This window comes from Bos grunniens, chromosome 17 (assembly GCF_055505025.1).
Source record: "Bos grunniens cultivar Pamir isolate PY7600 chromosome 17, Bosgru_T2T1.0, whole genome shotgun sequence".
NCBI lineage: Eukaryota > Metazoa > Chordata > Mammalia > Artiodactyla > Bovidae > Bos > Bos grunniens.
In genome coordinates this window covers 46,693,643-46,718,610 of record NC_141181.1, presented here as the reverse complement: position 1 = coordinate 46,718,610, position 24,968 = coordinate 46,693,643, and the positions used below count along the sequence as shown (strand labels likewise).

At 42.0% G+C, this 24,968-nt stretch overlaps 1 protein-coding gene across 8 annotated transcripts in view; it reads right to left on the bottom strand.

Annotated features, from left to right (window-relative positions):
• Positions 1–24,968, bottom strand: part of STX2 (syntaxin 2) — a 74,329-nt gene that overhangs the window by 37,083 nt on the left and 12,278 nt on the right. For 2 of the 8 annotated variants that reach the window (XM_086347249.1, XM_086347248.1), the window contains exons 3-9: positions 19,749–19,848; positions 15,070–15,147; positions 10,995–11,069; positions 8,959–9,032; positions 8,165–8,273; positions 6,413–6,486; positions 6,158–6,295 (exon numbers count right to left, since the gene is read on the bottom strand). In XM_086347249.1, the coding sequence (XP_086203375.1) occupies positions 6,158–6,295; positions 6,413–6,486; positions 8,165–8,273; positions 8,959–9,032; positions 10,995–11,069; positions 15,070–15,147; positions 19,749–19,848 (648 nt within the window). Of the gene's footprint in view, positions 1–1,324; positions 1,449–3,308; positions 3,420–6,157; positions 6,296–6,412; positions 6,487–8,164; positions 8,274–8,958; positions 9,033–10,994; positions 11,070–15,069; positions 15,148–19,748; positions 19,849–24,968 lie in introns of all 8 variants that reach the window. The other 6 variants (XM_086347253.1, XM_086347251.1, XM_086347246.1 and 3 more) reach the window with 5 other exon arrangements.

The window sequence follows — 24,968 nt, the reverse complement described above, 5'->3', positions numbered from 1 at the left end:
AAGAAAATGCAGAGTTTATACACAGTTCATAAAGAATTCTAAAAATAGTTTTTAAATACATTATTATTAGTGAAGGACAATCACATGTATCTTTAGTTCAGCAAAGGTAACAGGAAAGCATGGAGAGATACATAAACGTCCTGCCTGATGAAAAGAGTGCTCAGAGCTCCTTCTGCCTCCTGAAAAAAATGGCTTGCTAACAAACTCAACATCCTGGAGCTTCCGAGTGCAAGCCCATGCTTCCGTGAATGTCAGGAGCCTCACCTGCCAACTGCGTGCTCAGCGCAGAGATGCTTACACCAAGAAAACCTCTTCTTTAATACAGCACTAAGTGTTTATCAAGCCAGCAGCTGCTCTCACAATAAAATAATTAATTCATCAAGGACTAGTTGTCACAATCTAGATACAATAAATTCCAATGATTATGCCAAACAAACATTTAAAAATAAACAATTAGTATGTCCAACTCTGAGAAACCAGACAGCATGCTAGCTTAAGAGTTGAAAGAAGGATGATTCCAAATGCATAAAGAGATGAAAAGCACAAATCTCCCAAAGTTTGCTGAAAGGTGACACTCATGCAGTGAATAAAAATAAAGGTGCTATAAATAAATAATATCTTTTGAGTATCTTTTGTATTCCAAACCCTTTAAATTGAGAATATCTTTTGAGTATTTTTTGTATTCCAAACCCATTAAATTGAGAATTAACAGCCATGCTACTCAGTATAAGTTTTCATTTTAATGTGGACACATTTAAAACAAGCTCAATGATGCCAGTGGAAACAAGTGAGACAAAGTCTCTTGGTTCCACTGAGTGTTCTTCACAGCTTTCGTCCCATTCCCTCTAATTCCATAGTAAAATGGTGAGCAAATAAATACAGCTCACAAAGCACGTTCAGTTGTTGCACTTATTCTAAGAATTAAAACTTATGAGACAAATTATTAAATGTTAGTTTTTTCATTGAGAATTAATCCTCATTACTAAAGTTATTCCACTAAAGAAGGGCTTCAATAAGGAGGAAGCATCTTCCTGGATCAAAAACAAAAGCCTGAAGAGTCAGGAGCTGTTGCCACCCCTACTATCACATCTAAACAAATCCAGAGGTTTCAGAAAACAGCAGGAAGACAACCCTGGTTTAGAAATGGACAGCAACCCAGCAAATGCTTATTCTCAGCACACGATGACTAGAGACCTGAATTCAGAAGTCAGGCAAACACTCCGCTGGCAGGCTTTTGTTACTTTCCAGTATTTCTGGATTGGGCGAGCACCACTATTAGCTAATTGGGCGAGTGGGTAAGCAGATTAGTTGATTAGTTACTTACTGCCGTGCTGGCAGAGACATGCATGCTGCCGTTATCCACATCATCACTTGCCAACTGATAAACCAATAATTAGAGCAATCACAGCCAACAGAACCAGTGACACAGCCACAATTATCCACTTTTTCTGTCAAAGAAAAGCAAGCTGATTATATCATGGTTAATTCCACATTGCCGTATTAGAAGATATCATTCATTTAAAAATCAAATAATCCATTGGAATGTGTTTTAAAATCTAAATTATGGGCCATCGATTAACTGTTTGACAATTTTCAAAGTTGTCCAAAAGAGGGATTTTTAATTTAATGAGGTCAGACTATTTGGAGATATACTATTATAGAACTTGAAATATTAGGTTTTATCAATGAGAAAGCACATGACCACATTCTTTTGATAAGTTTCTAATGAACTGAGACATACAGCTGATTTATTTTTTCATGTATAGAGAGCTGTGTGGCCAGGTCAGTGAATGAGGAAATCAGTGACCTAAGCCCCTACACTTTTCTTCTTGTTTGTTTGCGATTGGCAGGTAAGTCCTTCACTTAACTGTCACCCCAAATAAAACAGATCATTCCACTAGCGTCATCCAGTCTCTCAGGGGTTAACCGGCTGCCCTGGGAATGGAACCAGGACACCACGAGAGGGGACGGCCAACATCTCAAGGACCACACACCCAACAGCAGAGTTAGAGATGAACAAGCTGTGGGTGGTTTCAGATGTCAGGCCTTGAGTTGGAGAAGTTGTGATGAATTTCGAAATGAGCCTCAGGTTCTGACCAGTGGCCACTCCAGGTAATATACTGACCCAGCCACCTGCTAGAGCGAGGCCTTCCCTGCCAGATCAGGATGAGATGGGAATGTCTCATGGAAACGTTCACTGACCTGCTGTTCAGGTCATGGAGAAAGGATGGGACCTGTCCTTTTTTAGTGACTGCTTTAAAGTGTAAGTCCGTTCTGTGCCTGAACCAGAGCACGTCACACCCGGACCTCACCACCTCACTTTAGTTTAAGGCTCAATATTTCAAAATCTGGTAACACAGAATAATGTAAGAAACCATGTCTTACATCTCAAAGATAATTAATACACAGATATTCCGAAGAGAAAGCAGGGTGAGATGCTCTGCAGGCTGACATGAAAGCCCTGATGTGCCTCATATTTGAGAACATCTATGGACCATTGTCACAGGTGAATCTGACTCTTCGTTTTTCCTGAACATTCTGAAACTCCCTCTTTACTAGGCCTTTATGACATCGCATGGAAATCTCCCGACAGGCACCGAGAAAGGCCTCTGCCAGGAGGAGGGAGGGGGACAGGCACTGAAGTGGGGGTCTGGGGCCCTGTGTCGCTCTCGTCTACACTGGGGAGAAAGAAACCAACAAGTGGTGGGCCAGGTCCCATGGAGAGACACACAGTTCTCCAGTCCCTGAATCAGAACTGAACTCTGTAGCTTTGCTGTTTCCTTAGAAAGCTTTCACTATGAAGATACTAAAACTCCTCTACAAAGCTTCATGGGGAGTGCTACATAACATCTGAGGTCCATGGTCAAGCAATTCTCTTTCCTCCAATCCAAAGGATTAGCAAATAACCTAACGAATAAAGTGTTCACTGCATAAATTGTGTAACCAATGATTTTTAGGAGAATTTCCAGTCCCATGAGTTTTATATGTCCCTCCAAATAATGACCCAAGAAACAGAGAACTGTGGAAATGAAACCCATTCACCCAAGGAAAGGGAGGTGGGGCCAACTTTGGCAACCCTAAGTAAGGGTTATCATTACTTAGAACTGACAGGGTTCACCGTCAACATAACTTATCTGATACACTTCAAACATTTCAGCAAAAAGAATTACTTCAGTTTTCAAATGCAAGATTAATGTAAGACGTTTTTATTTCCCGGAATACATTTAAAGTAGGCTTGCATCAGTGTATGACCACGCGAAACCAAATCCAGAGGAAAACGTACTTCAACTCTGAAAGACCAAACTCACCCTTCTTGCTTTGCTTTGATATTTAATAGCTTTCTTCGTTTCTTCTTTTGCATGTTCTACATAGTCTGCAGCATTCATAACATTTTTTTCTATGTTGTTGATCATTTCACCCTTAAAACGAAAAGTTTCAAACTTAGAGGACACTTTCAAATGACCTAACTGTGCCTCTTAAGACAGTCACAGAGCAGCAGTAAAGTTTCCACAGGAACGTAATGTGCATGGAATGGACACTGAAGTATTTTTCACATTTACAAAAAGATGAGACCATTATAAATGTGCCAATATGAAAAGTAATCAAATTCCAACTTACATTACAAAAAGAACTAAAAGGGATGGGCAACAATGCTGACAATTAAAGGCATATCAAGTAGGCTTTGAGATGTGCTTTAATATAGGAACACTCTCTTAAAATGGGCACAGTGAGTGAGAGGCAGCTGGCTTTAGGCTAAGCTAACACTTACTATTACGCACAAACATACGACGTCCCAAGAGTGACCTCTTTTCTAATGGGTAGACAATATTTGTCATTTCTTTAAAATACCAGTAAACTAGGAATAGCTTATGTCTCCCATTAAATTGACTAGATTAATGAGCAAAAAAATGTAAAGAGAGGTGAACCCATTGAAGCATCAGGGGAGAAAAGCACATTACCTGGTTTTCTGTCCACCAGCAGACATAATCTGCAGCAGTGAATAGTAAAGCATTGGAAAGTGACGCAGAGTTAACTTACTCATTCACACATTTCAACATACTAGCCAGTTTCAACTAAACATATTTTGAATTAGATGAGTCAATACAATGCAATACTAACAGACTTCTGAAAGGAAACAATGCAACGAAGCTAAGAATACATTGACATATCGATTTTTCTAGTAGAGATTAACACATCTGGCATAGAACAATCCTAAAAGTCCAAGGTACTCTAAAATCTTTAGATTTTAGACTGAGCGACTTCACTTTCACTTTTCACTTTCATGCATTGGAGAAGGAAATGGCAACCCACTCCAGTGTTCTTGCCTGGAGAATCCCAGGGACGGGGAGCCTGGTAGGCTGCCGTCTATGGGGTCGCACAGAGTCGGACACGACTGAAGTGACTTAGCAGTAGCAACAGTAGCAGTAATGACAAAAATACTCAGATTGGTCTAACTGTCTCACTGGTCTCCTTCATGAAAACAAAAGCTGGCAGTAGCCAGACTACCAGTTCTCCTTTTCGGGACCATGAGTGGCAACGGGCGCCCCCAAATCAGAAAGGAGTGAACCTGCCCTATCCCCACCCCAACTGCAAATTCACGGCACCTCAGCTCCGCACACATTTTTATGGCAAAGTTCCTCAAGCTAAATCTTCCAAAGGCTGCTGGCGATATGGAGGATGAATCTGGTACCCAGATGGACTTCCCAGTGCTCCTTACATAACCCAGGAAACCAGCAAACAGGCCCATCAGAGGACCACTCCTGCCACAACAGATCCTGAATGCAATCTCCATGGGAGGGAGGACATGACTGTGATGTGAATCCCAAGATGCTCTGGTACGAAGGCTTTGCCTTCACAGGGCAGTCAGCTGGACTCAATGGCCCATCGACCCATGAGTGACCAAGTGTGAGCCTCACACACTTGAAAAGTCTCAGAGGACATTATTCACCATCACAAGAGGCGGGGCAAGCACCCCCACACACCTAACTGGAACCACTGGCTTTATTTTACACTGAATTTTATGTTCTTTTTTTGTGTATGTGTGTGTTCTTTTTTTCTGTTTTTAATTGGAGGAAAACTGCTTAACAATGATGCTTTGGTTTCTGCCGTACAACAATGTGATAATCAGTCATAATTTTATATATATGCGTGTGTGTGTGTGTATCCCCTCCCTCTTGAGTAAATTTTATCTTCTTAAAAAACTGCATTAACTTCTGCAGTCCCTCATAAGGGTCTCCTCATACCTGCCCCCTTCTGCTTGTGGTACTGAACACTGTAGTAAGTATAAGCTTCTATTTATGTCACAGTCTGTCCCCTCTGGTGCTTATTCTTTTATATATTTCTCCAAATTGTTACTCTAATATCTGCTCCTTGTAGAAAACTTGAAAATATATTTTAGAGAAGAAAACGAAAATTCCCATAGTCCCACTGTTGCTATACTGCTTGGAATATTTCTTTCCTTCTGTGAGTACTGTTTCATGTAGCTGACTTTATGCCACACACACTATATACAGGAGTATAAGGGCGTATGCTCCATATATATTTACATTTATACATAGAAGTGTATATACACATATGAAGTGACATGAAGTGTTAAGCTGCTCAGTCATGTCTGACTCTTTGCAACCCCATGGACTGCAGCCCACCTCTGCAGGCTCCTCTGTTCATGGAATTCTCCAGGCAAGAATACTGGAGTGGGTAGCCATTCTTTTCTCCTGGAGATCTTCCTGACCCAGGGAGCAAATCGGAGTCTCCTGCATTGCAGGCAGACTGTTTACCATCTGAGCCAACAGGGAAGCCCCATATATATATATACACACATACACATGTACATATAAGGTTTAATATTGCCCTCATGTCAACTTAAATTCCAACACGTACATTTACACATTTCATTCAAAATCTTCCATGAACAAAGTTTATGTTGTCTACCTATGGTTGCTTATCCTATGGACACACCATATCTTAAATCAGTCCTCTACTGTTGAAGATTTAACGTGCTTCGAGCATTTGAGCCTTACATGGCAGTAACGGTATAATCAGTTTTTGAATTACAAGACTGGATCCAGAATAATGGCTTTCCCAATAGATTGGAGTCAAATATCAGATTTTACAAACCATAGCTCTGTTTCAGAGAAGCAAAGATGCATGCGATTACCTGAGTCTCGACGAACATGGCCATGTCCATGAACATCTCATGTAGCTCACGGATGCTTGTCTCCAGCTTCATGATGTCTTTATGACGGGACTCAATTTCATTGAGAGCCTGTCTAGTAATTTGTGAATCTGATATAATCTTTGAAAAACAAAAACAGAGGAGAAATACTGATGAACTTAAGATCTTTCTAGAGGTTAAAGAAAAAAAATCTGTATAAATACAAACACACAGGCCACACAGCCGCCCAGCACTCACATCTGACGTGAAGATGGAGGGATTCCCACTTTCCAGCATCTCTTCCAGCTCATCATCGGTGGTAGTTTTTCCAGCTAAAATATCAACACGGGAAAACTTCACTCAGTATGCAGCAGTATTTTTAAATTACCTTTGCATCCATAAGTTAGCAGGTAAAATCTGAGTTGCTAACATTTTAACCAGTGTTTTTCTAACTTTTCCAATATATTTTTTTGGCAAGTGTTAATGATGAGAGAAATTAACATAAGCCCTTTAGAAGTAGGAAGAACTGGAAAACATTCATGAAAAACTTTGTAACTGGAATGACTAATAAACATCCAAGTTTAGTATGGATGAGAAACAACTATAAAAAGAAAATTGATAGATACAAATTTTTGGCATATCAGTTTTCCTAAAAGTTTAACTGGCTTATAGGACAGGAGGGTAAGCTAGACTTAGCATATGTTAACTGGAATAATAAAGATTGTATAACTGGAATCAGAGGCTCTAATACTTTCTGTATTTTGGTTATTAATATATTTTCTTGAGTTAAATGTATTAATGCTTCATATGAACAAGTTCACAGGATTTTGGAAAAACCCAATTGATAATTCCTATTTTCACACTCTGTGCCACAAAGACAAAATTAAATGAATAAACATCATAATAATTAAAATATAATTTAATGTGAACATTCACAGCAGTATTATTCATAATTATCAAAAGTAGAAACCACCCAAATGTCCATCACCTGATGATGTATAAACATGTTAATGTGGTCCATCCACACAACGGAACCTGATCCAACCATAAAAAGAGATGTAATACTGATGTTTGCTGCAGTATGGCTGAACCTTGAAAACCCTGTGCCAAATGAAAGGGCCAGTCACAAGAGACCATATATTGTATGACTCCATTCATATGGATGCCCAGATGGGCAAATTCATAGACAGAAGAGTAAACTGGTGGGTGCCTAGGGCTCTGGGGATGGACGTACCTGACAACGGGTGCCGAGTTCCCTTTTGGAGGGATTAAAATGGTCTGAAATTGATTGTGCTAATGTACATACTAAAGACTACCGGACTATACACTTTGAGCACCTGTTTACATGGTATGTCAATTACATGTCAACAAAGTCAAAATGTCACTGAATGAGGTTCAAGTTCACAGCTGCTCCCTTCTCTCCAAGCCCACGGGAGATGCAGAGCAGTCCTGGTGGACAGTGCACCCACCCGAGGCTTGTGTCGCAGCTGAGGGACCCTGATCTTTCACAGCGGGGAGTAAGCAAGCCTGCCTGACCTTTGTTCAGCAAGCAAACAGCCTTCTGCCCAGAGGAAAACCTGAGTTCCATCCTCCAAGGCTGCATAGACAAACATCCTAGGAAGAAAGTCTGGAGCAAAAGGGCAGGAAGTGTCTGCTCACCAGACATGCGGAATCATGAGAACCATGGAGACTGTGCCCTGAGATGGGGCAGGAAGTGGTACGGGCACAAAAATTACATGAGGACGGCTGGAAGCTTTCCAGATCCGATCATCACTTTACAGGTAACGGTCATCAGAAAGTAATTTAAAGTCCACTCACTCAGAATCTGAAGGATGTAAGTAAGTAATAGGTTGATTGATTCAATGAAAGGGAAGCTATGAAAGGGCTTTACACTTTACAATACTGATAAAAACAGGGATGAAATTACTTTTTTGATGGTACATACTTTCATGTCAGACTTTAAGGGAAAAAAACACGTTTTTAACAAAAACAGCATGCTCACTGACTCACTTATTTCTAGCTGACGCTGTATACGGCCTTTGCTTCGCTCCCGAAATAGAGTCTGTGCTTCGTTATATTCTGTCATGACTTCCACAAACTTTCGAGATAGCACTGAATGCTGTTACCATAGAAAAAAAATAGACCAATATATAATGGTCATTTCTTCTACTAAAAGAGAAGGCTTTTCACTCACATATAAAAACATTACATTCTATAAATTCAAACTAACATGCTTCGTCCGTCAAATGGGAAATAAGAATAATAGCAGCTTACTGTACACTGTATAACAGAATCTATGCTAAGAACTTTACATGCTTTGTCTTATTTGATTTTCACAGTAACCCTCCTGTACTGTTACTGTCCCCCACTCTACAGAAGGGATGAAAACCATCACTACGAGAAGTCAATTAGCAACTAGTGTCAGGCTGACTGGGGTCAGGCTGGCACTCAAGCAAGGTGTCCCCATAGTCTGAATCCATAATCTTCATTTGTCAAGTAGAGATAAGTGGACTAAATTCCACTTTGCTGTAGCATCAGCCTCTAAAAGATGAGGAGTTCATCATGAACACTAAAATGACTCAGATAATTCTCTGCTCTTCAGAAGAGATTTCTGCTGATGGGCTGAAGAGACTTTTTTTCTTCATCATCTAGAAAGGGAATCTATAAATACTGTCTTTATGCAGAAATGCTGTGAGCATTAATGTGACAGTAAGGATGTAATTATTCTGAATTTTCAAGAAGGAAGTAAAAAGACTTCTTAGTCTTCAACATTGCTTCACACTAGAAAAGGCTGATCATCAAACCTGGGTTCTTCGTATCCGAAGCTCCACAGAAGTTCGGTTTCCACCCTCATCCTGATCAAAACTCTGTTCAATAGCTAGAAGCAAAGAGGAAGAAGTTACATTTTAATCTTAAAAAAAAATGAAAGGTTTTCAAGCCTAAACTCAAACGTATTTTATCTTTTCAACTCCTAATAAATGTGTGAGTTTTGGTAAGCATCAGTTGTTGATAATGTCACAAAATAAAACCAGATGTTACAGCTTCACATTTCAAAGCAGATAACCTGAATTTGATTCAGTTTGGAGAACTTAACTGTCCATCCACAGGAAACAGAGAGCATAGTGGAACCTGTTGAGTGAAATTAAAGGGGTAAAATCAGTGAAACTCTGCAACAGGGCAACTTCTGATGAACTAATGTCCTGGTTTCTCCAACCAAGAGGGAAACATGCTGGGGGTGGGGAAAGATGGAAGAACCTGACCTGAAAAAAAGCCTTAAGTGACATAACAACCAGTCATAGTGCATGGTGACATAACAACCAGTCATAGTGCATGGTGACATAACAACCAGTCATAGTGCATGGTGACATAACAACCAGTCATAGTGCATGGTGACATAACAACCAGTCATAGTGCATGGTGACATAACAACCAGTCATAGTGCATGGTGACACAACAACCAGTCATAGTGCATGGTGACACAACAACCAGTCATAGTGCATGGTGACATAACAACCAGTCATAGTGCATGGTGACATAACAACCAGTCATAGTGCATGGTGACATAACAACCAGTCATAGTGCATGGTGACATAACAACCAGTCATAGTGCATGGTGACATAACAACCAGTCATAGTGCATGGTGACATAACAACCAGTCATAGTGCATGGTGACATAACAACCAGTCATAGTGCATGGTCCAAACAAGAAAGTGGAGTCACTCAGTCGTGTCCAACTCTTTGTGACCCCATGGACTGTATCCTACCAGGCTCCTCCGTCCATGGGATTTTCCAAGCAAGAGTACTGGAGTGGATAGCCATTTCCTTCTCCAGGGGATCTTCCCAACCCAGGGATCGAACCCAGGTCTCCCGCATTGTAGACAGACGCTTTACCGTCTGAGCCACCAGGGAAGTCAAACCAAGTCTGGTCCAAACAAGAAAGCCAATTTAAATAAACTGTTGAAGAAAAATTAAAAGATCACTGGGGAAGTGTGAATTCTGACTAGATAGTTTGTAATAAATAATAACAACTAAGGTGACTTAGATATATATATAAGAGCATTGTAGTTGTGTTTGGGGGAGGGGATCCTTGTTTTAGAAATGCACACTGAAAACTATATGCTGATGAAGTCCTAGATATCTGCCATTGACTGTGAAACCAGTGGGGTGGGGTGGGGGCCACTGAGACCTGCAGAGCTGATGAGTGTGGACCCTAGGCTTGAGGTGGTAACCCCTTCCCCCCATGTATGTCTGAAATTTTCCATAATAAAGGTTCCCTTTGATCTTCAGATATGTTCTTGATTTGTATGTTATTTTGTAAAAATTAAACACACTGTGTCTTTCTACCACATCAAGAACCACCACATCTGTTTAAGTCCCGCAGGGAGGCCGTGGGCATTATCAGCTGAGCCGAACTGTAGGAAAGGCTCACAGGACCTCACCAGCTACCTGACCATTCAAGAAGAACCTGGCAATTCATGTTGAAGGCTACTTACCTTCTCAAGTATCTACAATTTAGCCCCAAGTGTCATAACAATATAAGAGATAAACAGTTTATAAGCAAGTGCTCACTCCTGTGGAACCTCACTCCAAAATCTAAGCATTAATAGCCCTTAGCTCTAGCTCCTCATGTGTGATCCTTACAGCTGGTAGCTTAATAATTCTAGAATAGTGAGGAACTTAAGCAAGGGTCACTATTCCAAGTACATACAAACGATTTATTTTACAGTGGTCAGAATCTTAACTTTGAAAATGTAAAAGAATAAAAACTTATAAAGAAGAAAATAATAATACCCACATGCCCACCATCAATGATTATATGTAATTAAAGCTTTAACTCACACTTCAACTTAGTCCGTATTTTATTAGCAGTTTTCTTGATTTCTTTGTTCAGATCTTCAAGCTCTTCCTTTATTTCTATAAATTAGAAATAAAAAAGACATGTGAGTTACAATATCCAACATCAATAATGTCCAACAAATGTAAACGGACAATATTCTTGGTAAATATTCAAGTTTGTTGGGTTTTTCTTTAGAGAAACTGTTGATCGCACCAGTGGTTCTCAGAGGGTGAGTCCTGGACCAGCAGCTTCAGTATCAGGAGAGTGTTTAGCAGAAATGCAAGTTCCTGGGCCCCATCCCTGACCTCCCCATAGGACCCGTCACTGGATGGGCACAGGAATGTGACTGAAGCCCCCCAGGTGATGCTGGTGCACACCCAAGTTTGAGGACAGCTGGTTTATACCAATCAACTGATGAAACAGTGCCCTGAATCCACTGCTAACATCCAGACCTGAAAAAAGAAAGCAGAAATGTAACCATATTCTTGTGGGGAGGGGGAGCCTGCCACGTGTCTGCTTTCTTTCCTGCTATCCTAATCAAAGCAGGCTCCAGGCGGGAGTGTGGATTCCTGCACTGGGGGAACAACCCCAGAGGCCCCACCACTGCATGTGGGGAAGAAACGTCGAGGAAGGTGTCCAAGAGGAAGAGTGCATGAGCAGGAGGGTCTGCCCTGCTGAGGACACAGAGTCAGGGGAGCAAGCATTCCAAAGCATGGCTCACCTCTCTAGAAAGGAAAGCCCCTGGGTTGGGGGGGGGCATTCAGGACGGAATCACTGGACCTTCCTGCCAACACAGGCATGCAGGGGCTCAAGCACTAATTAGAGAAATAAAAGAGGCATAACTGTACTTAGCCCTTCAAGCTACAGAAGCAGGCCATGAGGTTATACTTGATAAAGGCAGGATTTCAATACACAGAAAAGAAGGCAAAGATGGGAAACATCCTTATCCAGTGGACTAGGTCATTCCAATCAGTTCTCCTGCTGAGAACAATCAGAAGAGTTGGACAAAACATTTTTTAAAAATCTGCTTAAAGGTATCATAAACCTACAAAAGCAGAAAAAGAAGAAGATTCAAAAGAAGGAAACCCAGAGATGTGAGCCCAGCGAATGGAGCGGCTTGACACTGAGGCAGCCAAGGCTTTGAGCAGCTGAGAAAATGCTGACCTGATACAAGGCCACGCCCCGGGACAAAGGGGAGCCAGGTCCAGAATGCTGGCGCCCCCAGCTGTCCATCAGAAATGTTCAAAAATCATCTCTCAAAAAAAAAAAAACAAAAACTATCCTAGGACTCACACTGTGGCCCCGAGCCTTCAGATACAAAGCCCAGGGCTCAACCAAAAACAACTAGCAAGACCAAGAAAATAAACCCCAGGAAAACAACAGAGCTGTCTAAACAGAGTTATGAGACACAGACCTTCAAATAAGCATGTTCAAAGAGGTAAAAACAAGGTTGAGGGTTTTGTCGGGAAAACAGGACAGGAGAAGAAGGAGCCCAGAGAAATTCTAGGACTGAAAAATATTTTAACCAAAAATAACTCTCCATGAGTTAAGAGAGATTCCCTGATCTGAAAAGTAATCACTAAAGAGAGGTCAGGAGACAAATCAGAAAGATTTCAAAATAAAACACAAGACAAAATGATGAGAACAGAGGGCAAGCGGCATAAAAGATACAGTGAAAAGGTCTAAAACTCATATAATTCAAATCTCAAAATAAGAAATGACAGAAAGGGGAGGAAAGATGACTTATGAAGAGAAAATAGCCAATATTTTTCCAAAACCGCCAGAAAATGTCAACCCACAGATCCAAGAAGCCTTATAAAAACAGTATAAATAAAAAGAAAACCATATCTGGAAACATGAACACAGCATTGATAAATCCAAAGGCTAAAAATAAAATCTCTTATAAGCTATAATTAGATAGCTGACAAAAAAAAAGACATTGAAAATTTATTTTCAAATTTTCAAAGTGGTGAAATAAAACAATTTACGAACTAGACTCCTATGCTCACTGAAAATATCCTTGAAGAACGAAATCAAGTAAGGACAATTTCAGACAATGGCATAACCCTAGTAAAAGAAAGAACAGTAGTTTTTAGAAAGAAAAAAAAATCTCTGATGAAAGTTTAAAGATACAGAATAATGAGGAGCACTGGTACAGGTAAATATGTGCGTAGCTCCAAATCCGTATTAATTGTATAAAATAAAAATATACATTATTTTTATCTAGTACAATACACATATATGATGATGATGATAGCAGTAAGAAGCGACAGAGTTAAAGGTTCCTCCTAAGGTCCTCCTATTACTTGAAAGTAGTAAAAACATAAATTTATATTAGATTTCAACAAGTCAAGGATGCATACCACAATCTATAGGACAACGAATAAAACAACAGCAAACAGAATATAGGAAAGAGCTAAGGAGGCAGGACAAGATTCTTAAAAACCAATCCAAAAGACAGCATGGAGAGAGAGAAAAAGTAACAGAAGAAGCAAGGAAAATATAAAGCAAACAAGATCATGAATGTTAGCCCCAATGTATCAGTAATCCCAGTAAACAAATAGACTACAAGAGTTAATGACAGACAAAAAAAATGATCAAAGGGGCCAAGAAGACAAAACCCAACTATATTTTATATATAAAAGATGAGAGAAACATCTAAAATATAAGGATACAGAAAGATAAAAAGAAAATAATGGGCAAATATCCATCATGCACACACTATCAGAGAAACTGGTAGAGCTCCGTTGGCTGATATCTGGCCATGGCCAGGAAGGCACAGCGCTTCACTAGAGCAGAGAGGGGCCTTTCACGCGGGAAAAGGCTCAATGTGCCACCAAGACAGGACAATTCCAAAGGCATTTGTGTCCAGGGCTTTAATTGCCTCGCTGTCTAGAAAGGACCCTGGAAAGAGCGGAAAACAGCTAAAGGATATCAACTCAACAATTCTTGACTGAAAATGTGGACTGTGGATTCGATAGCATTTCATCCACATTAAATATTCTACACTAGGTAATTATACTGTCTGTTTATAAGAAAATATTCTTAGGAGTTAAATGCTGGAGTAATTAGGGGTAGATGGTCACAAAGTGCGCAACTCACTCTAAAATGAGTCAGCAAAAATAACATGTGTATACACATGTGCGATATGTATATTTATATGCACTCACATGTACACAAATACACACACACACACACACACACACAGATAAAGCAAATGTGGTGAAATGGTAACAACTGGTGAAGCTAGGTGAAGGAAATGTGAGTTTTCACTGCACCAAAACTGCAACTTGCACACAGATTTGAAAAGTTTCAAACTAAAAATGGGCTTCCCTTGTGGCGCAGCTGATCAAGAATCCGTCTGCAATGCGGGAGACCTGGGTTCGATCCCTGGGTTGGGAGGATCCCCTGGAGAAGAGGAAGGCTACCCACTCCAGTATTCTTGCTTAGAGAATTCTATGGACTATATGGGTCTCAAGAGCCATACTAATGAAAAGAACATTCCATGGGATGAGTCCCTTGACACAGCACAATGTTTCCAGGACTGCTGGCCCGGGAGACAAGCTACCAGGTACTCAGGGACACACAGGTGGGTCAGGATGCCCAGGCCAAGTGGGGTGTAACCATGAAACCCTAATGGACGCTTGGTGAGCCTGTGGCCCCATTTCAGAACAGCAGCGGGGACAGGAGAGCCGGCTTACAGGTCAGGGTGCTTGAAACCACACTAACTGCCCATCCTCCCAATCCGCAACATCCTCAGCTCCCAGACACACCCGAGGAGAGCATCCGCCTCCCAAGGCCATTCAAAGCATAAACGAGCCGCCACCTGTCCAGTGCTCAGCAGTCCCTGCCACTCAATACAGCAGCAGGTCTAAGGTCATAGACCACTGTGACAGCATAGCAACGCGAGATCCCTGCACTGACCCTCACACACTGCGAGGGAGGCACCTGTCAACAGTGAAGGGCTGCCATCTCACCCAAGGCGTGTGGTCCCAAAACACTGCTCCCACATAAACACCAAAAGTGAAAATGCTACTGCTAGGCAGCCATTAAGAAAAGGGTGCTGTAGGGACTTGCCTGGTGGTCCAGTGATTAACACTGCGCACTCCCAATGTAGGGGGCACGGGTTCAAATCCCGGCCAAGGAGCTGGAATCCTGCAGGTGGTATGGCCAAAAAAAAAAGGCAGGTGGGCCTGTAACTGTACATTCATCAGCAAAAAGAGCATGCTGTAAGACAACAAGCACTGTTGATCCAAATTCTACACTTTTTAGACATTATTTGTTTTTAATACATGTTTTTGCTAGAAAAATATATACCAAAACATTAATATACATATATATATATATATATATACACACCAATGGACAAAATTATGAGTGTTTTTTTTTCTCTTCCTTTCTGCTTTCTTCCAAAATGAGCACAACAAGCACATACTGGCTTTGGTAACACAAAGCAGGTGAACTTTAAAAGATGAAGAGGCTGGGGTGGGGGAGGGGAGCTGGCCAACAGGGTCAGAGGCTAAGGAGGGAGCACAAGGGCCAGGGCGGGGCCCGCAGCAGGATGCGGGGTGAGCGGGGAGAGACCACTCTTTCAAGAAAGAAACAGCCACTAGAGGGTCAGGCAGGGCTGTGGGGAAGGTGTGGTTGTAAGGGGGGAAAATGGACAGCCTTCTGGCTGACAAGAAACAAGAAAAAACACCGAGAGGAGGGTTCAAGGTCACACGCCACAGTCTACCCTTAAAAGGGAGACACATGCCTCTTACTCTGAAACAGAAGCAAGGATGGGATGGAAACGAGGAGATGACGAAGAAACACAAGGACAGCAGCAGTTGGCATTTTATAGGAAGATCGGTGATCTGTCCAAGGCCAACAGTGAATTCATGGTGCAACTGCAGTTCGAACCCACAGCTCGCCTGAGCAGAGGCTGCTACACTGAGGCAGGTGAGCAGTGATGGCCACGTAGTTCTCAAGAGCCTGAAACGCGCACTGAGGGCACCACTCCAGCAGAAGAGGTGAGGAGGACAGGGAATGAGAGATGGGATGCAATGAGGACGCAACTGCTCAGAGAGAGGCCAACCCAGAAGACAGTGGGCTGGAAAAGAAGGAAAGATGAAGTGTCAGCAACAGGTGCGACTGTTTAGGAGGTCCACACCTAAAATGGGCTGAGGAGAGGGACTATGACTCCTGATTAAGGGAACCACAAGCCCCGTCACTGATGAAGAAAATCCCCACCCTTCTCTGATGGTCCTGTCAGTCATAATCCTATCACCAGTAGGAACCAAAAAGTTGAATCCTGTACATTTATTTCAGAGTTCTGCCAGGTGGATCCATATTTTGGAGAGCCTGAAACTTACACATTTTCAATGACCTTCTTTCAAAAAAAAAAAATACATAAGTGTAAGGTCAATAAAGACAAGTGCAAGTAAAGGTGCCCTCTGTTAGCTTTGTAGCAAACGTTCCTCTGGGATCTTGTTACTGAGGTTAATGAAACGGCCTGGCCACCCAGCCAACTGCATCGGAAGCAGAAGCTAATGGGCCAGGGCCGGGTAGCGCCACCTGGTGGCCACATGCTCTGGACTCCTGCATGTCCACCCAGGAGCCTGGGCAGCGAAGGCCCTGAGGAGCTAGAGCTCCGATTTGCACCCTCCCCTTCCCCCTGCACGGACAAAGGGCAGGGGACGGCAGCCCACTGCCCTCTGCAGCACCTGGGGCACTCCCTAGAGCCCAGCAGCATGGGGCAGGAGCCACTACATCTATCTTACAGAGACCAACTAAGGAAGCACTGAGACGCTACTTCCTACGCTCTGGTTCACATCTGTTGTGAAACTAAAAGCAACAGTTTTCTTCAGAGACCAAAGGGACGACTGTGAAGCACTAGAGCTCTAAATTTACTCAAACAATTGTTGTGCCTACTATTACTGGGGAGCAAAGTTTTTTGGAGGTAAATTTCTCGAAAGAAAAAATATACGAGCACGTATTCAAATCTTCACCAAGAATTAAGCAATATGTTAATAACTGTTACATAAAAAGTCCTGTGGGCAAATGTGTTTGTGAAACACTTCACTAAGCAAAGTTAAGCAGGTTTCTTCATCACAGGACTTCTCAGGGCCTTTATTGCTCTAAGTACACTGAAATCATCCAAGTGGGGATATGCTGTGAAGATGACCCCAAATGTATCCGGCCATAGAACTCCCGTTTAATACAACAGCTGCTGAGAGTCAAGCTTCTGGGAAACATTTTTCTAAATCATGAGACAGGGCATCTGCAGACATACAAAGCATTATTTTACAAGACACACATAATCTTCAAAATGAGTAAAAGAGTTCTTTTTCAATTTAAAATCAAGTTATTTTTTAAAAGTGAGGCCACATCAAATAACCTTCTAACAAAGTTGCTTTCAACTTTCCTCTGAGACTGAGAATAACATGTTCCCATCACCACTTCCATTCAATGCTGTATAGAAGGTCAGTAAAAAAAGTCAACTGAAAATAAAAAGCCTAAGAACGGAGGGACAACTGTCATTATTCACAGATAACATGACTGGCTATAGAGACAATCCAAAGGGATCCACAGAGAAATTATTTAAAATAATTGACTGGGCCAGAGAGTGAGATAAAAGCTCAACATACAAAACCTACTGTGTTTCTATATATGGAAACAAGTAGAAAACAAAATTTATAGCACATACCATTCACATCAAGATCAAAAGCATCGACTGCCATGAAAGGTGTGTGAGACCTCTACACAGAGCCCTACATACATCACTGGGAGCAAGCAAGAAGATGTAAGCAGAGGGATGAACCATTTCCAAGGATTAAAAGACTCAATATGGTAAAGGTATCAGTTATTCCCCCAAAAGACATATGGATTCCAATTAGCAGTATTCTGGCCTATCCAGATCTATTTACCTTTTAAAGTTTTCAAAATTTATCACTGCAGCTCAAGGAAATACTTCCTTAAAACTGCCAACACTGTGATGTTCAGTTCATTTTAAATCACTTGTTCACATGCTGCCCTCCACAGACACTAAGAACAGTACACTCCACACAAAAGCCTTTGCTGAAGACGTAAAACTACCTGTTTTCATCTTTAAAACTGCTCCATCCTGCTCTATTGTTTTCCAGATCAACCTCTCGTTAACTTTCATCTAAACACAAAATTCTATCACTACTGTTTAGCTGTGAACATAGCACGGCTCTACTCATCTCACACGCTAGTAAAGTAATGCTCAAAATTCTCCAAGCAAGGCTTCAGCAACACGTGAACCTTTTAGAAAAGGCAGAGGAACCAGAGATCAAATTGCCAACATCTGCTGGATCATCGAAAAAGCAAGAGAATTCCAGAAAAACATCTATTTCCGCTTTATTGACTATGCCAAAGCCTTTGACTGTGTGGATCTCTATAAACTGTGGAAAAGTCTGAAAGAGATGGGAATACCAGACCACCTGACCTGCCTCTTGAGAAACCTATATGCAGGTCAGGAAGCAACAGTTAGAACTGGACATGGAACAACAGACTGGTTCCAAATAGGAAAAGGAGTACGTCAAGGCTGTATATTGTTACCCTGCTTATTTAACTTCTATGCAGAGTACATCATGAGAAACGCTGGGCTGGAAGAAGCACAAGCTGAAATCAAGATTGCCGGGAGAAATATCAATAACCTCAGATATGCAGATGACACCACCCTTATGGCAGAAAGTGAAGAGGAACTAAAAAGCCTCTTGATGAAGGTGAAAGAGGAGAGTGAAAAAGTTGGCTTAAAGATCAACATTCAGAAAATGAAAATCATGGCACCTGGTCCCATCACTTCATGAGAAATAGATGGGGAAACAGTGGAAACAATGTCAGACTTTATTTTTCTGGGCTCCAAAATCACTGCAGATGGTGACTGCAGCCATGAAATTAAAAGACGCTTACTTGGAAGGAAAGTTATGACCAACCTAGATAGCATATTCAAAAGCAGAGACATTACTTTGTCAACAAAGGTCTGTCTAGTCAAGGCTATGGTTTTTCCAGCGGTCATGTATGGATGTGAGAGTTGGACTGTGAAGAAAGCTGAGTGCCAAAGAATTGATGCTTTTGAACTGTGGTGTTGGAGAAGCCTCTTGAGAGTCCCTTGGACTGCAAGGAGATCCAACCAGTCCATTCTAAAGATCAGTCCTGGGTGTTCATTAGAAGGACTGATGCTGAAGCTGAAACTCCAATACTATGGCCACCTCATGTGAAGAGCTGACTCATTGGAAAAGACCCTGATGTTGGGAGGGATTGGGGGCAGGAGGAGAAGGGGACAACAGAGGATGAGATGGCTGGATGGCATCAATGACTCGATGGACATGAGTTTGGGTAAACTCAGGGAGTTGGTGATGGACAGGGAGGCCTGGCGTGCTGTGATTCATGCGGTCGCAAAGAGTCAGACATGACTGAGCGACTGAACTGAACTGAAGACCCCATCAATCACTGATGTGGTCCCAGAGTCCTGCGAAGTCATGTCCGTGTATTCTCATGGCTGTCATGCATCAGTTGTCCTCACCCAGGCTGAAGAGCAGATCCCATGGAAGCTGGAAAAAAAAAACCACACCGAGGCCTTGGCTTGCCCAGACCAGACATGAGAATGCAGAGGGTGGACTGCCAGCCTCCAGCACTTTTTACAGGCTTCCAGCTTAAGCTCACAGTTCCCGGGCTGAGGCTGTGTTATGGACAGCAAGACAGGCAGATCAGACAGACAGACATACTTCTTTTTAAAACCAACGACTTACTTCCTTCTGGGTTTGGTGCAGAAAGAATGATGCTGTGGTTTTTCTTCACTTCTTCGACATACTGAGCTATTTTCGCTATACTGTTTCTGATCTCCTCGACCTAGGAGAGAGAGAAAAAGTCATCACCACTGTGGCAAATTCAGGTTTGCTTTTCATTACCTGAAGAGGGAAGGATAAAAGAGGGAAATAAGTGAATAAGTACCACATAAAGAAATAATAACCTTTCCCCACTCAACTTAAAAAAAATAAAGAGAAATGATTTATGTATGTATATGGCTGAGTCACTTTGCTGTCCACCTAAAACAAGCACAACATTGTTAATCATCTACACTCCTATATATATATATAGAATAAAATATTTTAAAAAGTAAAATATATAAAATTAAAAAGTTTCAAAATAAAGGGAAATAAGGCAGCATCAATCCCCAGGAAAACCTAGTTGGCTATAAGAAGTTTTATAATCACGACCCAGTATTAGCACAGACAGTGGCAGCTGTTACAGAAGCACCTGCTCTGAGCACCAGTTCTCTGTGCAGTCAAGAAGGGAACTCACTCGGTAGGCCAGGCCAGCGATAACATTCTCATGTGGGGAGGCATGGACAGCTGGTAAGACCCAGCCTTCTTAGTCATTATTTTTTGCCTCTGATTATCTGAAGTATTCAACACTTGCTTCAAAATGTAATGTACTCATTAGAAAGATTTGTCCAGATGGATTCTTAACAAGGGTGGCAGCATGAATACTGTTCCCCCAAAATGTCCAGGCCCTAACCCCTGTGACCTCTGATGGTTACCTTACATGGCAAAAGAAAGTGCAGATGTGACCTAAACAAAGGATCCTGAGATGGGGAGACGGACAATCCTGGATCCTCCAGGTGGACCCCCAACATCATCTCAAGTGTACTTGTAAGGGAGAACAGAGGACGATGTGGCTACAGAAGAAGGCCACGCGACCCAGTGAAGCAAGATGCTGTGCTGCTGGCCTGGAAGAAGGTGGGGTGGCCGAGGGGAGAGGACGGGGACACAGCTCGGGAGCAGGAGAGGCAGGGTCTCCAGGGAGCCTCCCAGGAGCGCATGCGATCCTGCTGACACCTCGGTTCATCCCAGTGGAACCAGGGTGGACTTCTTGCCTTCAGAAATAAAGAGGATAAATCTGAGCTGTTTCAAGCCACGGAAATGTGTGTAGCCCCAGGAAACTAAGCACAATTTCTATACTTAAAACCTCAGGGAGACTTCCCTGGCAGTCCAGTGGTTAAGACTCCCCCTTCCAATGAAGAAGTGTTTCGATCCCTGGTCAGGGAGCTGCCTCACGGCCAAAAAACCAAAACATAAAACAGAAATGATATTGTAACAAATTCAATAAAGACTTAAAAAATGGTCATATAAAATATATATACATATATATATATATATATATCTTTAAAAAAAAAATTAGGAAAATCCTGCTGCTGCTGCTGCTGCTGCTAAGTCGCTTCAGTCGTGTCCGACTCTGTGCGACCCCATAGACGGCAGCCCACCAGGCTCCCCCGTCCCTGGGATTCTCCAGGCAAGAACACTGGAGTGGGTTGCCATGTCCTTCTCCAATGCACGGAAGTGAAAACTGAAAGTGAAATCGCTCAGTTGTGCCCAACTCTTAGCGACCCCATGGACTGCAACCCACCAGGCTCCTCTGTCCATGGAATTTTCCAGGCAAGAGTACTGGAGTGGGCTGCCATTGCCTTCCAAGGAAAATCCTAAAGCCCAGCAAAAGGAGGCTTGTTAGGTTACATTATGGAACTATAACAAAAGGCATAAAAAGATACTCAGGATATATTACATATATTACCCAGTTAAAATCACAGGGGGAAAAAATACCTATGAGTTGCAGAATACTGTATATACGTGTTAACAATGATGAAAAAAGCCAAAACAAACAGATTAATGGGCAGATGTTAACATTTACAGGAAGAAACACTGGGATGTCTCAAAAAGAAACTTAAAAAAGGACCCCTCTCGAGGTGAGAGGTGAGAAGACAAGCAGATGAAGATGGGGGTAGGGTGAGGCCTCTCCTAGGAGTGCGTCCTCTCTCATCATCCTGATTTCTGAGCAATGGGGATGTACCTCTCTGTGGAGAGGTGAGATGTCTGCTTTGGCTCAGGTAGGCTGCAGCTCCTTCCGATCTAAGTACCACAGCGGAGATACACCTTTGCTGCTGCTGCTGCTGCTAAGTCGCTTCAGTCGTGTCCGACTCTGTGAGACCCCAGAGACGGCAGCCCACCAGGCTTCCCATCCCTGGGATTCTCCAGGCAAGAATACTGGAGTGGGTTGCCATTTCCTTCTCCAATGCATGAAAAAGAAAAGTGAAAGGGAATTCGCTCAGTTGTGTCTGACTCTAGCGACCCCATGGACTGCAGCCTACCAGGCTCCTCCGTCCATGGGATTTTCCAGGCAAAAGCACTGGAGTGGGGTGCCATTGCCTTCTCTGATACATCTTTAACATGTATGAATTCTCTTACTACAGTCATCACAAACCCACGACATGCTGTGGTGGACGTCCACATCTTAATCCTCTGCACGTGACCTTACAGGGCAAAAGGCGCTTGGCAGGTGTGGTTAGTTAAGGGTTGAGACGGGCGATTATCCTGGATTATCTGAATATCCAAAGTAACCAAAAGAGTCCTTAAAAAACAGAAGCAATGGGATCAAATTTAGAAACAAGCAGAGATGTGCTTTAGATGGAGGAACGGGCCACGAGCCAAGAATGAAGGAGATTCCAGAAGCTGGAACAGCAAGAACTCAGATATTCCCTTGAGCCTATAGGAGGACATGACCCTGCAAGCACCCTGACGTGTGCTCCAGCTCGTTCCAGACTTCTGACCTCTGGAACTGTGAGACGATAAATGCATGCTCTGTTAAAACTACTGTATTCGTGGCCATTTGTTACTGCAGTAGCAGGACACTAAAAATACATGTTAACATAAATAATGTATTTTTATGGAAAAAAGTAGTATTTTCCCCCAAAATCAGTGACAGTAAGAGCAGTGATTTACATTTCTCTGCAAATCTAGCTTCTAGCTTAACGGAAGGCACCTTGATTCTGATGCCTGTTTCTGTGTTCAGTCTGTTGTGATGTCGCCTCTGAAAACTGCCCCCACCCCCATGGTCATTCATGACAGAGGGAGAGGAAACAGGTGAACATCTTCGTATTGTAATGAAAATTGTTTCAGCTACACAAACTCCTTCGAAGGGTCTCAGGGATCCCAGGGACACTGGGTCCAAGCCTCACAGCACATTTTGAAAAGTAGCATATTAGAGGACAGTCTGACACAGAATTCTGCTTTCATAGAGCAGTGAAGGGCTATTTCATTAGTCCTGAGTGTTATTTCCATCTATACATGATTTCTACAGAACTTCACATACTTTTAATTTTATTAATCAGGTAAAAACCACACACAAAATTACAACAGAACCTTTTTAAATTTTTGTTACTTTATCACACAAGCTTAAGCACAAATGATTTTGTGGGTTTAGTGCACAGATTTACATTTCAGTTAGCCATCTTTAAAGCACCATTTCTGAAGTAAAGTCAGTGAGACACATCTGTCACAAAGTAGAAAAGATACTCCTTTGCCTCTTGGAAAGTTCTACACACACCAACATTATCTGTGCAGCAGAAGCACCAGTGTGGCCCAAAAAGAAAAGGAAACTGCTGAGCCACCAACTCGGTACCAGGAGGGAAGTGCCATTCTCACGGTGGCGCCAGGCCCGTTTACGCCTATGAATTACACCACATGGGCTCTCTCGGACAGCCACAAGCTACTTTCACAAAAAGGGGATCTCCTGGCCGCCTATTACAACATTATTTTAGTTTCAACCAACACTGGTCATGTGCAAAATTCCTATCTTTTGCAATATTCTATGTGATGCTTAAGACCTAAATGTCATTTTCTAAAGAAAGAGCTTGTATTAACAAACATCATTTGCTTCTCTATTTGTTTCAGAAGTCATTTCAGGATGTCCCTGGCGGTCCAGTGGTTACGACCTCAGGCTTCCACTGCAGCGCACACAGGTTCAGTCCCTAGCTGGGGACTAAGATCCCACACGCAGCACGGCACAGCCAAAAAAAAAGTCATTTCACAGAAGTCAACTGCAAAATAAGTCAACTATTTAACAAATGAAACTGGAACTTAAGTTAGAATCAATGGATCTCAAACCTCCCTCACACCACTCACCCGTTTTTGTATGCGTCTCTAACACCTGCAGCCAAAATGGATTAGTGCTGTTACTACAGCTCAATGACACAGCGATTATAATTCTTCTATGAAATACATCATTTACTGCTAAAATATTCTTAAAATAAAAAATATGAAAAAAAAATATGGGTTTTTCTGGAGAACTGATATGGAAGGACTAAGCATCTAGGTAAAAGGGGTAAAATCAGAGAAATAATGATTTTACAAAGTGGGCAGGTAAACTAATCAGGATGAAAAGCATCTTGTTTGCAAAGTGAAATCCAGAAATCCAGTAACTTAACTCCAGTAAAGTAAGCCCTATAGATAATGATTTAATTTCATGTTTTTTTCAATTAGAAAAGACTAGGAACTAACATAAATATATTTGAAACCCAATGAACTACGTATTCAATAAATTCTGGCTAGAAAGTTGGTAACTTGTAATACATTTTTAATTAACATATTACATATTTTCAAATGCATGTATTGATCCATGTATCTTCCAGTTTACACTGCCAACAGATTTAAGAATCAACTCAAACTCAGACTAGATTCAGCATAATCAAAACAAGTCCTTGCAAATGAAGTTTTCATTGTTAAAAAGTTATACTGACCATGTTTCTTTTCTTAATGCTTAACAAAGTCAAAATATCTGTTCTCAGACTCAATTTCAAATATTTGAAATTATGCAAAATTTGATCAACTATGACTTAGGGTTAAGAATTTAAACATGCTGTCATGTTTAAATTCTAGGAAAAAACCCTGGGGAGTTTCGAGGGAGCAGGAAAGGCCTTAGGGGGAAGTCTGGGAGACAGGTTCGAGGGAAGACCCAAGGGCACAGGTCCAGAGGCTTCGCCCCTGTACAGACAGTCCAGAGAAAGGCCAGGCTAACCAAGGCAGAGCAGAGTTGCCACAATCATATCTTTGCTCAAGGATAAGATCTCTCAGGAGTGAGCAAAGTCCCATATGACCTAGAGACTCATGCTTTGATATTTGGGAAACTTCTCAGGA